The sequence below is a fragment of the Gallus gallus genome, chromosome 12, assembly GCF_016699485.2.
Source record: "Gallus gallus isolate bGalGal1 chromosome 12, bGalGal1.mat.broiler.GRCg7b, whole genome shotgun sequence".
Lineage (NCBI taxonomy): Eukaryota > Metazoa > Chordata > Aves > Galliformes > Phasianidae > Gallus > Gallus gallus.
This window is the reverse complement of record NC_052543.1, coordinates 11,613,646-11,627,897: the sequence shown is the minus strand read 5'-3', so window position 1 is coordinate 11,627,897 and position 14,252 is coordinate 11,613,646. Positions and strand designations below refer to the sequence as shown.

Below are 14,252 nucleotides of genomic sequence, written 5' to 3'. Positions count from 1 at the left end.
TGCGTACTGGTGAGGGTTGCAGAGACACACCAGTGTTATTTTCCTCTCCAGATGCAGGTACATTTCAGTCTTCTCCCTGTCTGTGAGAACAGCCCACAGCTCTGGTTTCCCATCCATCCACACTTGTGCACACTTCGCAGTCCACTGCTGCATCAGATCTTAGCTCACATTAGTGTCCAGCTATACGCTAAGCAAACACACATGTGTGGAACTAATTCACATCACTGCTGCTCCACGTTCAGGAGGTTCTCTTTTTTTACATTAGTTTTTTTTTTCCTGGAAAAGTCCCAAGAATGTTTCCCCTTTCAACAGCACAGTGAAATGGGCAAAGATATTGCTATGTACACAAGTAAATAGGAAAAAGCTAAGGCAAATTAACACAATGAGAAGATACAGTTCTTCCTGAAAAGGGCCCCTGAGCTTTCACTGAGATCAAGAACTGTCAGTAAGTGCAGCTAAAGACGGGCTCATCATACAGTGGGAAGCATGATATCCTCCCTTCACTTCTTGAAGTGTGTCCACCCTCAAATATCACACCACAGACTCTCTTAAGCATTATTCATCTCACGTTATCATAGCTGCCAACATCTCCAAGCACAGCCTGCAGTCAGGTTTGTAACGCTAAAAAACAAATGCCTGTCTGTGCAAGCAGGCCTTGAGCCCACTTTTTTCAGGACATCACAAAGACACACAAGCCTCCTAGCTATGCACAGCCCAACTCCCTACCAGTGACAGTGTTTGTATAAGCTCTGCTTGCTCTCCAGCTTACCCAGCCCCAACAGGCTGCAGCAAGACATCCATGCCCAGCTCCCTCACTAGTACTTGTGCAAGGCTCACAACGCATCACAAAATCAAGCCCTGATACATACAAGTAAGATGGGATGTCCTGCTCTAGCCACTGTCACATCTTGTCAAGATCACATGTAGGCTTTGGGCAGCACGATCCAGTCCACATATCCTGTGCATTCCACAGCATAGTTCAGAGCAATGTAAATACTTACAGTTTCTTACTCTGTAGCTATGCAAGTGGAAAATTCTTCTCTACTTCTTGCAGAATTTTTGCTGTGGATAGGTGGGCTCTTTGTGCTAAAGAGGACTCTGTAATGAACACCTGGCAAATGTGGTTTAGTTGGGGAAGAAGGGCAACGTTGTTGTTTTGTGATTCTGCAGGAAGGTTTTCTCTTCCCCGCTTCAGCATTTTATAAATTGACTCACAAAGTGCTTTAGAAAGGCTGCTGCCACTAGCATGGCTGTAGGCTCAGTCCCAGAGGACTTCCAGCTGCCTCAAGCACAACCCAGATTTAATTTAAAATAATTGCAATATAAAATAGCATCTTCATATGTGCTGAGGGAGAGGAGAGAAAAATTAAACTGAGAGGGGCAACTCTACAGAAAGGTTGTGAAATCCCCAAACAGCACCAGAAACTCCACAAGCGCAACACCCATACCAGAGCAGCCACCAGACACTCTCCCCAGTCCCTGCTTCCAGACAGCCACTGGCATACTCAGCAGACTCCTACAGGATCCCCTACCCACAGGGAATACCCATCATTTCATAGCCTCTCCCAGAAGCACCCTGAAGAAGCAACCTGTTTCCATCTCACACACTTTGTGTTGGCAGAGGGATTTAAGTTTTGAGGGGATCCTTGGCCACACAGTCCACCTACCACTAACTGCACCACCTCCTGTATAAACTCTTTTATCAACAGATTAAATTTCATTTTAGGGCAATGAAGCTTTCTGTCTCTGCAGATCCCCGGGGAGGGTGCTACCAAATGCCATTTTTCTTGTAGTTCAGAATGATCTTTTAAAAGTGATGAAATGCTTTCTGGACGATGTTGAACAGCAAAGCTATTGAAAATGAACAAAAGCTGCTGTACTCTCGTTGGGGGACACCCTGACACGGTCATTAACATGGGGTGGTCTCCATGCAGCAAAGCCTCTGATTACTGAATTCCTCCCCCCACTGTAAGGTCCCCAGGCCACAGAGAGCAGACCTGGATGGTGAGAGACTTCAGAGCACTTTTCTACAGTTCTCAGAGCCTGATCTTTTTGTTCTGCATCCCATTGAGTGCTTATTTCCTCACCATGCTGCTTGGGCCTGTGCTCCTGCTGGCATCAGCTCCACTGCTTCATAGGTGAAGCTCCCTGCTGCTCCAGGGGAACTCTCCATCCCCAGGGAGAAGTCGCTGCTCAGACTTGTGGTGCTGCCTCGGTCTCTCTGCTCTAGAAAAAAGCAAACAGAACAACCTGAAAACCAGCCTGGTCTCACTTACTCTCCCCTCCCCTAAAGCAATACCCTTCCTGTTTGCCCTGGGGGCCTCATTGCAAGGCCCAAGGGAAACATACCCATTTGTAGTCACCTTGTTGCTGGCAACCCAAGCCCCCAAGTGATCAACCATTACCAGCACCACAGAGCGCTGATGCTCAGCACAAACACTCACTGAGCATGCAGATCTCTTCCAAGGTGAAGCCAGGTGGCAAACTCTTCCTTCTGGGGAAGAAAAGACAGGGTTACCTCAGCCATGCTCCACTGCTGTGTGGAGGCTGGCCGTAGCCAGATCTCTGCTGCACACAGCAGCGGGACATCAGCTGCATGGGGGCAAAGGAAAGGGGCTGGGGCTGGTGTGCAGCACCTCCTTACAGCCCCAGCCCACACACCCTGTGCTCTGACAGGCTGGCAACAGGCTGCAGGCAGTCACGTGCTAACTCAGAGCCAGCAGACTTCTGCAGGGTACAGTTTGTTTCTTCTTGCCTCTCCTGAACTAGGAAGAGGTTAACACTTAGCAGCCTGTTAAAACCCAGCCACCCCACTCCCCCCTGCCGTGCCGGATGCGCTTGAGACAGTGTGCACATCTCTTAGTCCATCCATGCCAAAGCAGCCACATAGTCATTAAGCAGAGAGCACATTTCAGCATGGGCAGTTTTTCAGAGCACAATGTGGCACCTCACAAGCCTCGGCCCCGTTTTGCAGCCTTTAGAGTGCTGAATAAATTAAGGAAAACTGGGCCAGGACACCAGGGCTTCCATCTCCCCAAAGGAACAGCATTAACGAGCTCCCTGGCTCTGAAGCCCATGCAGCATCAAGCACAGGCTCCTTACCTCTGTGACTTCACAGCAGAGAACTCCTCAGAGGTGATGTGCTTCAGAAAATTGAAGCAGAAAAAGAAAATCTGAGCAAAGAGAGAGAGAAGAGCAGTTCAGGAATGAGCCTGGGCTCCATGCAGCCTCTTATCTTGGTGAGGAGATAGCGAGGAATCTGCAGCTACCAAACTGCCAAGGGTTGCCAACATTCCATCCTGGCCTTCTCATACATCTGTGCAACCCCAGATATACATCCTAGAACCAGCACAAGCAATTCCATGCATCTGTGATAGCACACATGCCACGTGCAGCACCCAGGCAGGAAGCCAGGCACTCAGGACTAACACACAAGACTACAAACTTCTAGGAGTCTCAAGACTCTCTTCTTGTTGCTGAGCAAGTCCTGGCACCCCTTCACCTGGGGCCTAAACACTAATAGCTGAAGTGTGGAACCAGGAGGACTGACACCAACCAACCAAACTGTAGTCCCAAAGACGTATTCCCACAGCTTATGCATCAAGAAGTACATGGCAACGCTCTGACCTTGCATCTCCAGCAGCTCAAAAGTCCTTTTAGAGCCCATCCAAATCAGTGATGTTAGCAGGAAGCAGGCAATGAACACTGCTACCTTAAACAAGTACCCTGAGAACAGAAAGTTCAGGTACTGTCCTGGATGACACACTCACCTCTTCTCCCTTATTGAGTCGATCGACTAACATGTGCCTGGAGAGAGAACAAAGGAGAGAAATCACTCACACACCCAGAAACCAGGATAAGCAAAGGAGCACAAGTTTGCTTGTGGATGTAATCCTTAGTGTGCTTACCCAAAGAGAAACCAGTCATAGGCCACTGTCAGGTAGAGAATCTCAGATGGCTCCAGGGACGCATGGATCAGTCCGTCCTGCAAAGCAAATGAGAGACAGTCTTCAAGCAGCAATCTTGGAGACTCGGATTTGAGCGTGTGTGATCTACAGAAAACTGTCGTGGTGAATGAAGAAGCCCAGCCTGCTCTGCTCTTCCTGCAGAACAAGTCAGACACCCTCCTGGTTACTGCATACAGGGCTCTTAACCCTGACCATCTTGGCAGTCTTCAGGACAGAGAATCCCCTGAGCAAAGCTGCAAATACCTTGTGCTACCTGCCTGTGATACTGAGTCTGATAGCAGGACAGTGCGTTGGACTCCACATCAAAGCCAGTCCACGCACTAAAAGGAACCTTAACTGCTCCCACCAGCTTTTTCTGCTGACGCTGTCACTCACCCTCCAAACAATCAGGCCTACAAGCAGTGCAGATCAGCTGAGTACTCACAGCCCATAAGGAGAGGCGCAATAAGGAGATGAAGAGAGGAGTTCGATCCCAGCCGGATATGCAGTGCACCAGGAGCCCGCTGTCATCTGGTCCAGGTGGGAGCAGAAAGGAGAGGGAAACAAATGGATGTTGTAACAAGAGTAATTACTTTTATTTATGGCAAATCTGTAGTGACAAGTTACTCTCTGTCCCCACAAGCAGAGCTCAAGAACAGAGCTAAGTCACCGAGTCAGAACATTTTGTCTTGAATAGGGCAGCCAACAAACTGCACAGAGCCTCCTGGGTCGTCAGCAACCCTGGCTGATGGACTGTCCTGTTTCTGACAGCTGCTCAGGACACAAAGTCACTAGGTATGAACATCATCTTGCTGCCCAGAGTATGTACTCACCCAGTTACAACCCACTATCACAATCCATCCCCGTATCAGAGATATTGCTCCAACTGAACACTTTCTCTCAGTCTCATCAGCCTTCTTACTGATACAAACTGAGCAGAGGCAAACACGGGGCACCACGCCACTGCTCTCCAGAGAGAGTCCCAGCAGGGTGTCCCAATGCAACCTGCAGGAGAATCTGCAGTGGGCTGGGCAGGCCAATGGCTCTAACTGACCAACAGTTCTGCTTTTATAAAGTCATTATATGTCCACAGGGAATGGGATATCAACTTATGGCAATACATCCCCTTCAAAAGGCTGGGGGGACTGCAGTGACAAAAGATGAAAGGAACTCCTGAACAGCTGCCTAATGAGACTTCAGACTGGGGAGACAAAACACAGGTGGTCCAAAAAATAGTGAGTGAGAAGCAACAAGGAAAGGAGCAGCCATTTTTCTATTCAGCTTTAGATCAGGAAATACTTCAGTTTTGAGACATCCCTCCAGCTCTGCGGAATCTTCAAGAGATCAGCAAATATCTCTTTAAGAAGGAAGCTGGAGCCCTGAGATGTGAGGACCATCGTCCTCTTTTGAAGAGAGAGAAGTGAAGCTTTCCACGAAGGGACTCTTTGGTACTGGGAACTGATCCACAGCTGCACTATCAGCTGATCTTCTGGAGAAAGCAACTGCTCCAGCTGGACTGCTGGGAGAAAGGAGTTTACCTTACCATCACTATTGATGATAGAGATCAGCAGCTTCAGGTAGTTCTGCGTCTGTTGTACGAGGTCCCAGCTCTGTGCAGGAAGAGAAATGTTGAAGATAAGCAGGAGGTTGTTCTGTGGTTCAGAGCTTGCCATGCTCTTTGTTTCTATACCAGAGAAATAACTCCATTTGCTGGAGTGACAAGTTTCCCCTTGGTCCTCTAACCACTCGCACCCAACCTCTGTAAAAGGCCCTTTGGCCTGGTAGGAATATAAATTAAAACAAATAAAAAGCTATTGTTACTGTCTGCGTGGCTGGCACATAACCTTTTTGCCTGCAGCCCCAAAGCTCCAAGCAGACCGTGCTCAGAGACTGAAGCGAGCCAGTAAACACCCACGGAGTGCTGACCCAGTTCTGCAGCCCCCCAGACGTGTGCACTTTGCAAAATGGTTCAGCAGCCATGTTACAGCTGTGTGTGCAACGCAGGGAGAAAGACAGGGTGAGCAGAACAAGGTCAGCAGCCCAGCCCCACAAGCTGAGCACTTCACCCTGAACTCTCTGACTGACTGCTGCAGGCTGCTCCAGGCAGGCACTGGGCTTCTGCAGTAACACCCAAGTGGCAGCAACATCACAGAGGGGCTCTGAACTCAGACACCTCCAGCACTACAAGAAAAAAAAAGGTGGAGCACATCAGAAGATGCTGAAGCATGCCACCTGCAAGCACTGTGCTGTGAGAAGATGCCGGGAATTTTAGCAGTCTGATCAAAGCCAGAACTCCATCGAGGAAAATGGGATGGCATGAGCAAGAGAAAGACAAGGAGAGGGACAAATGTTTCATTAGGACAGCGTTGTTGGCGTAAGGGATGCTGACTCCCAGCAACAGAACACCTTGCTGTGTGCATGTGTGTGTGCAACTACACTTGTAACTTCTGCTAGGAAGGACATACTAACCTGCTCTAAATCCTGTGTAACAACAACAGCAGGGAAATGGGACACACACCAAACGCAGGACAGCCAACACATCCTTCCAAGGTCTTATCTGCCCAATTGGACCCAACCTTGTGCTTATGCCAGAAGGAATCATTCCTTCATCCCTTTTCTCTCTCTACACTGCAAGGCAGAAACTTCCCTTCACCTGCCCCACACACAGCCTGCAGCTCGTGCTCAGCAGCACTGCCCAACGCACACCTAGTCTGGGGATGGCAGTTCATCACACCTCGAGCACTCTGTCCTGACAGAAATCTTCACAAATAACATTCAAGACTGCTCTTCCTCATTTGTATGTCTGATCTCAGACTTCAGGTTTTGCTTCCTGTACAGCTTTCCTTCCCTAGATTGAAGGGTGCTTTAGAATTTGTATTTTCTTCCTGTAAATGTACTTATACATTAATCAAGCCAACTCCCCATCACCCTTGTGATTAGCTGAACAGACCAAGAACTTTAGCTTCAAGTGAAGCACCTTCTCCAATCCTCAGATCATTTCAATTCTGCATCTCTTTCTTACGCCCTCTTCAATTATTAATACCCTTTTTAAAATACTGGCTGCTCAGTATTCTGTTGAGCAACCTTCTAGTCATAAACAAGCTGGGGTCCCATTAGTTCTGCTTCAACACTGCAAGCTACTTCTCTGTGATTCTACTTATGCTGGCACTCACGTATTATTTTCATGCTGACAGACAAACAGTGCCCCAGCACTTGGAGCTCTGCTGGTCCTGTGGTGCTTCCAGCTGCAGAGCACAGGAGTGTGACACACACCAGCACACGGCCTACTGTCACAAAAGCTGGGGGATTGGCAGGCCCTCTGCTGTGTGAAATGGCACGCACTGATAGATATGAGGTGATGGTCCCCCGTGGGAACCAGGGCAAACCTCAACGCCTGGGCAAACAAAAAAGAGTTCAATTGCCAGCAGTGATGCTGTGGCAGCAGTAAGTGATGGAGACGCACTATGCTCAGTTACAATTCTCTCCTTTGCCGTAATAGGATAAACACACAGCATACTCACTAAGAAGGTGCCTAGTTATGTGGCTACTATTCACATAAGAGAAAGTCAACCTTTCTTCAGTCTCTTGATAGCCAAGAAAGACTGCCTATTGCAGGCACGTGCTAAGATTGCTAACAAGCAACACCGCTTTTAATTTCCTGGCACATTCCTTGCCTTATCTCCCTAATGGACTCCTAGCTTACACGAGCTACAGAAACAGATTTGATGTTAACGTTAGCTGCCTTGGACACGTCAAGCCACAGAGCTTTTGGGGAGAGGATTTCCACTGCTATTCTGAACAATCAAGTCTGCAGCCTCACTCCCACTGGGACGGTATGGAGTAAACCAGATTACTGAGACGGCAACAAGACAGACTTCAGATCTTTAATGATCCTTCCTGATTAAATCTCTGACCTCCCACAGAGATGCCTACTTTCCTCACCTGGTACTCACTCCAATCTATACTGAGAGATTGGGTCACAGACGCCGGGATACTTAATGGAGCATCTACATAATCCTAGAACAAAAAAACAATTAGTTAGAGAGAAAAAAACACAACAGGATTTGAAGGCAATAAGTTTCAGGGGGAAAAAAAAGAACAACCAAGGCTTAAGAGCTCAGTAAAGCCTTCAGCTCTCCATTTTGTACCTGTTTCCAGTTAAATATGAGACCTTCAGCTGTATAATCCCGGTCTTTGTACTCCTTAAAAAATTCACAGCCTGAAAGACAAGAGATAACGAACAACTGTTCAGCTAACTGATATCTAACAACTGGAGGGCCCTGTGGGACTGGAAGTGCTGGCAGCCCTGGGCTCCAGAGCACCGAACCAATCCAAAGTGTTGCCTGTGGGAAGTGAAGAGCAGTAATCAGTACAGCGTGCAGCACGGCCTCCCAGCAGCAACAGCTCAGAGCACTCAGCAGTAAGCACACTCACACAGCAGACTAAGTGCAAACTCCAAAGGCACAGCAAACGTGGAGTCTGAGGGACTGGTTTATTCTTTCTCAAACTACAGGTTTCATCCAGGACCCACGCTTCCCAGGGCCACTGACTCTTGTACAGATCTGAGGCATCAGCCCGGCACCCGAAGTGAGAAGAAATCAGCAAAAGATGTGCTGGCAGAGCCTGGGGAAAGCCAAGTTTCACACAGCATCTGCTGCAGGTAACAAGAAAGGGCTCTGTCAGAAGCAGCTGTGGCTTCTGTCACATTTAAGCCTCCCCTTTCAAACACCAGAATTGCTGTATATGAAGGAAGTGCAGCTACACAAGCACTTCCAAGCCCTCCCCTCCTGAAGTTTCTGCCCTCTGGCTCCTGTTTTTCTCAAACAACTATTTGAAGTCCCTGCTGCAAACTGCAGTCACTTAGTCACAGCTGAGAGACACTATTAGCACTGTGGATGCCTGCAGGCTACACAAAACTCCTCTCCGGAGATACTGTGTGTGCCACATAAGCTTCACAGTTCCCACATCACTGAGACAGCCCTGTGCCAGGCACTGCATGCACAAGCAACAATTCCTAGTCTGCAAGTCATAAGTAACTTCAGTGGTGAAAAACAGGTATGTGGAAGGACAAGACTAGCTCTAGAGACCACGCAGCCCAACTGTCAGTTGAGATTTAACTCCAATTAAACACAGGCTTAAAGCAAAGAACAGGGGATTACAGCAGTAAGCATTGGCACCCACAAGTGCCAACTACCAGTCAGATGGAAAGGAGAGCTTTTGCACTGGAGAGCACATAAGCTTCCACAGATACCCCGTTCTAACCTAAATCTTTCATCCTAACTCACATCTGCACACTTGTTCATTCATTTATGATAAGAGAATCTCACAATCTCAGAGATAAACTCTTCCAGTGCAAACCTGGAAACATTAGTAAGAACATACCACTGCATTTCGCCAGGCACCAAAGGGGTTGCTGATCCGTAGCTGTGTATGACTCAGATTTAACAGAATGACAGTATTCTGCTCTGGAACAGCACTGCTAAAATCAGGCAACACCAGCAGGGAGTTTCCAGTTCGATAAGGCTTATCTCTAGTGCAGCACTGAAGAGCCACTAAGGGACAGCGGCTGTCCCAGAGGAGTACACTGAGCAGATCCCCACACAGTAAAAACTCTACAGCTTATCTTTATAGAATCACTGCCTCCTCATTCTTTACAAATGCAAAGAATTAGTGCTCACTGTCTCTGCCATGATCTACATTTAGCAAGACAAATGGCAATGATATATACCTACGGCAAGTGCTACAGAAATCAGAAATACTTATCTCTGTACACCTCTGCAATCTGTAAGGAAACTGCAACAGAAATCTTAAGGCAGCTTCTCCGAATTGTCACTGATTTCTACATTAAAAAAATACACCTCCCTCCATGTACTCCCCCCCTGGGTGTTTAAGAGCAACAAGAAGTCATTAAGAAAAAGTCTGGGTTTGGATCATGCATAACCACCCTCCTTCTTTCGCCCCCCTTCTCTTTCTTTGTGTGCAAGGGAGAAGAGTTCTATCTCACAGACAGACTTCAAACATAGCAGCCTCACATCCAATCACATTACTGAGCCCGACAGCAGCAGCCAGGCAGCAATATTCAGCTCATCTTTATGAGTGCAGCAAGTGACCCAGCAGTGGTTGCTAGGCACAGGGACTGATCTAGTCAGGGAGATGGACTGGAGTGGTTCGCATCCCAGTCATACACTACAGGCTCAGGTTAACAGCTCTGCCTAGCACTGAGAATATATTACAGAGGCTCTCTGGAAGCACTAGAACTAGGAAAAGTTCCTAAGAATTGTTGTTTTTATATATAGCTTGCTTTGTGCCATGTTTTGCATCAAGTAGTAGGGTGGAGTCAATGGCCATCTTAACCTCAGCTCTACCACTCGGACGTTTTCCCTGTGCTCGAATTCATTAGAAACACTAAGAAATTCTTTTGCTGCTTCAGAGCCCCTGATGCAGACTCACACTTCCACATCATCCAGATTCAGCATACCATTCTGTTTAAAACAGCTTCTCTCCAGAGCGAACAAAGGAAACGTTCAGCAAGCCACAGTCATTCCACCACACACACAAGTAGTTCCCAGTCCCCAGAAGCAGATTGTCACCTGTCCCTCGGGAGTCCCTCTGGACATCAGTCCTGTACCTGGATATGGGATGGAGAGAAGCGTGAAATCAGCGTAACGTTGAGCTTTGTCCACCTTCTCAGAAGACGTCACACTGCACAGGATGAGAGGAAAACAGCAGCATTTGTACCGTATTTTCCAAGGAGACACAGCATCCAAAAGCTACCCCACATAATGACCCAACTCAGGAGTCGGAAGGGGCAAAACTTATGCAACACATTCAGACTGACAGGTGTAGCTCCAATACATTACAGCTTTCTTTCAAGTGAAACACCAGGAGAAACGTCTCTACCTACTCTTATACACAAGCAGAGTACTCCTTTAGCTCTCCCCTTTCTGAGAAGGGGTTGTAAAATTACCTCAAGCTCTACAGAGAAAGCCTATTCAGACTGCAGAGGATGGGTGAAAGTAGTTATTTTGCTCACTAGTAGAGCCTTCTCTGGCATAAAACCTTGGTCTTCTGTCTACAGCACTGACCAACAGATCCTTCTGCACTGCCCTTCTGGTAACTCCTCCTAGGATGCTGAGTACATGCCCCGTAACAATTCCCCAGTAAGGGCTGCTAGCTGCAACTCAAAGCCTGTAGAAAACAAATGAATCCAGACTCACTTCAAGCCAAACTTCACCTTCTTGTTTTCCACCATCAGATCACAGATATATCGGACAGAGAGGTACCGAAGCAGCTTGATGTCGTGTCCTCTGACCTTGTCAAACAGCTGGGAGTCTGCATTTCTGTGAACAGAACAAGGCAAAGTGAAATCAGCAAGGAAGACTGACCGCTGCCTGCATGAAACTGCCACAGTTCTTCCCTGAACTGCTTCTAGCCAAAAGGGCCACAAGAAAAGCCTTGTCTCCATGGGTAGGAGTCAGACTCTGCACTGAGCTGATACTGCAAAGTTAGTGCTTAGGGTCTCCATCCTCATATCTTGCTTTGTTCTGCAACAACCAAGTACGATGCAGAATATTTTTTCCACCTTGGAGATCTAATTTTTATTGTGAAGTAAAAATTTCTGTGTAATTCAAGCTTCTTTTAAATGGCCCTATACCTTCCTGTCTCTGACTCTTCCCTCCGGCAGTAGATTAGCAAGCACCAGTTACGTTGGGTTCAGCCAGCCGTTAGCATTCAAGGTTTTTTCAAAAGCAAGGAATGAACTCATGTCAGTGATGCACACAAACCTCAGTGCAGAATCATCCTCTGAAATGTCTTCTGCATCTGCCCAAGCATCGTCAGAACCCCCTGCGAAGAAGGCATTAAGAAATGAAACTTGTGTAAAGCAACACAATCTCCAATTCTACAGACATTCACGTGCCTGAATATGTTATGGATTGGCAGCCTTTCTCCATGTTTCTCTCAATAATTCTCCACATTTCCTCCTCCCGAAGGGCACATTCTGTAATGTAGCCCATCCTTCCCTTATCCTTGCTAAAGACCTAAGCTGGTCAAACCCAAGACTAGAAGGACACTCCTGATGGTGCTGCACAGTTCTTTGCCAAACTAAGCTCCAGAGCCTATACTACAGACGCCCAACACTCTCCTGAGGAGTTCTCCCTAGCACCCAGTAGGAGGATTTGATTCCCAATGACCAGCTAGCAATAGCAAAGTCTTATTTATTCCCACCCTCAGCGCCTGGGAATCAGCACTCAGGAATCAGTACCCTGAATCCTTTGGGCTGCCTTACTTGCCTACTATGCTACTATTCCTGTAATTCACTCTTCAGCTTCAAGTTCTTCTGCTACTTCCTCTTGCACTATGAATATGGCACTCTGCTCTGTGGTATGGTGTTTGGAAACAGACACCAGATTTCAGAGTTTGCCCTGCCACTGCAGGCCAGCCACAAGCAGGTCCACGACAGAGTTCCGTGCCTGACACCTACTACAACACGTGCCTACCCTCCCAACCAGATGGGTCTCATGCCCTGTTTCCCAGCACTGAGAAGCCTAATCAGGCAGCCAGTGACACACGGCTCCTCACTCACCTGAGAAGATGTAGTTGTAACCAGTGCGCCCATAGAGCTCTCCCCAGCCAGCCAGAGTTGCTGATCTGCAAATATGCTGGAGGAAGATTTCACTGTTAACCACATGCGCTCCAAGAGTCTCCCCCACACCCAGTCTCTGGCCCATAGACATGGCTGGTACCCACAGATCTGCCTCTCAGCAGCCTCTTGTGCAGCCCTGATCCGGATCAAAGTCCCCAAACACATAAGACTCCCAGGTGTCTTTATCTGTAGCTTGGTTTTCTACCACTTTTTCCCCATCTCCACTTTTCAGTGAGCTAAAACAGACAATTCCTGCTAAAATTAGCAACATCTATGCTGTGTTAACACGCTCCTTGAACTTTACCTTCCACACTCCCGTTGATAAGATTGCAGCTGGTCCCACTACCACCCCGGGCAGTTCACTCCTGCTGGAAAAGGTCAGCAGGTTCAGCCCACGATGGCTTCAGCAAAGCCAGATTAATGTTGTCACAGGTATGATTTTGCTATTCACACAGAGTTTCTAAATTTAACTAAGAAAACCGAATTAAACTACTTAAATTCTAAACAAGACTACTCCTACAGGGCTTCAGAACAGTTTAAATAATCCACATAAAAACAAATGTAATTTCACTTCCTTACAGATCCCCTTGCAGGCAAGCCCACACATTCATAAGACCGTTTATGCAATCTTGCCTCCCCAGGGAACATAAAAGGGGAACTTCTCTTCAGGGATAAAAGTTATTCAATGGGAGCTCACTGCTGGAAAGAGGAAGGGGGAGGAAGTGACAACAGCTGTCTTTCCCCTCTCAAAGGCCAAATAACTTTGGTCCTTCGGAAGGAACATATATATAGAAAAAACACTAGATCCTTGGTGCAGTGTTCGTGACAGAGTGGAGTATGACAGCCTCAAGTCCCCACATATGATTTATGCAGCCCGGACAGCAAATATTGCTTACCACTACAGGCTGTCTGCCTGTAGCTAAGATTAGATTTTTACAGCATTAGGAAAGGTGACAACTGACCGAAGATGTGACTGCACAGTTCAAATGGCACGGAGAAAGGTCATTTTCTAAGTTAAGACAGGTAACCCACGAAGCTTTACCTTTCCCTTGTACAGAATGACTGGGCAGACAAAGCGTCCTCTACACCTCGCCATCTTACTTCGGTTGATGAGGTCCTGCAGTTTGCCAACCTGCACGGTGCTCTCAAACCTATTGGACAGAGATGCAGTTCAGTACACAGAGCACCTTCCCATTTATCCTCCAACGAAGCAGCTGCAGACCCCCTGGGCAGTGATCCCCATCCCTTTGGCTTAAAAGGCAGCTCTGGACTTAGCAAGCAAGAGGTTGTCTCCCTAAGAATGCTTTGCCCTGTCAGACAACACAACTGAATTTTGCAAGCAAAAATAAATAAAATGGAGAATCAAAGTTTGAACGCTCAATGAACTGCAGTAGTTGTGGTCACCTGAGCACGTGCACTGCTGGTGATCAGACAAGGGCTGTAAACCAGCCAGCGGGTTGCATAGGGCAGTTAGATTAATGTCAGCTGCAACTGAACCACTAAATTCTACTTGTTTTTTTTCTGGTTAAAGTAAAACAGAAACGTGTTCTGAGTCGGAGACATATTTTGGAAGCAAGTTTAAATTGTGGTAATTTTTCCAAGTATCAGCCTAAATTTGATTGGAATTCAAGCTGCCCTTTGAATGACGCAGACCTTCCCCA

At 47.4% G+C, this 14,252-nt stretch overlaps 1 protein-coding gene across 3 annotated transcripts in view; it reads right to left on the bottom strand.

Annotated features, from left to right (window-relative positions):
* Positions 1-14,252, bottom strand: part of MTMR14 (myotubularin related protein 14) — a 29,896-nt gene that overhangs the window by 11,389 nt on the left and 4,255 nt on the right. For all 3 annotated transcript variants that reach the window (NM_001278496.2, XM_015293102.4, XM_040646249.2), the window contains exons 3-16: positions 13,634-13,742; positions 12,532-12,607; positions 11,732-11,792; positions 11,165-11,287; positions 10,576-10,649; positions 8,096-8,166; positions 7,890-7,964; positions 5,491-5,557; positions 4,393-4,478; positions 3,909-3,985; positions 3,771-3,807; positions 3,103-3,173; positions 2,445-2,494; positions 2,088-2,226 (exon numbers count right to left, since the gene is read on the bottom strand). In NM_001278496.2, coding sequence (NP_001265425.1) covers positions 2,088-2,226; positions 2,445-2,494; positions 3,103-3,173; positions 3,771-3,807; positions 3,909-3,985; positions 4,393-4,478; positions 5,491-5,557; positions 7,890-7,964; positions 8,096-8,166; positions 10,576-10,649; positions 11,165-11,287; positions 11,732-11,792; positions 12,532-12,607; positions 13,634-13,742 — 1,116 coding nt within the window. The remainder of the gene's footprint in view (positions 1-2,087; positions 2,227-2,444; positions 2,495-3,102; positions 3,174-3,770; positions 3,808-3,908; positions 3,986-4,392; positions 4,479-5,490; positions 5,558-7,889; positions 7,965-8,095; positions 8,167-10,575; positions 10,650-11,164; positions 11,288-11,731; positions 11,793-12,531; positions 12,608-13,633; positions 13,743-14,252) is intronic.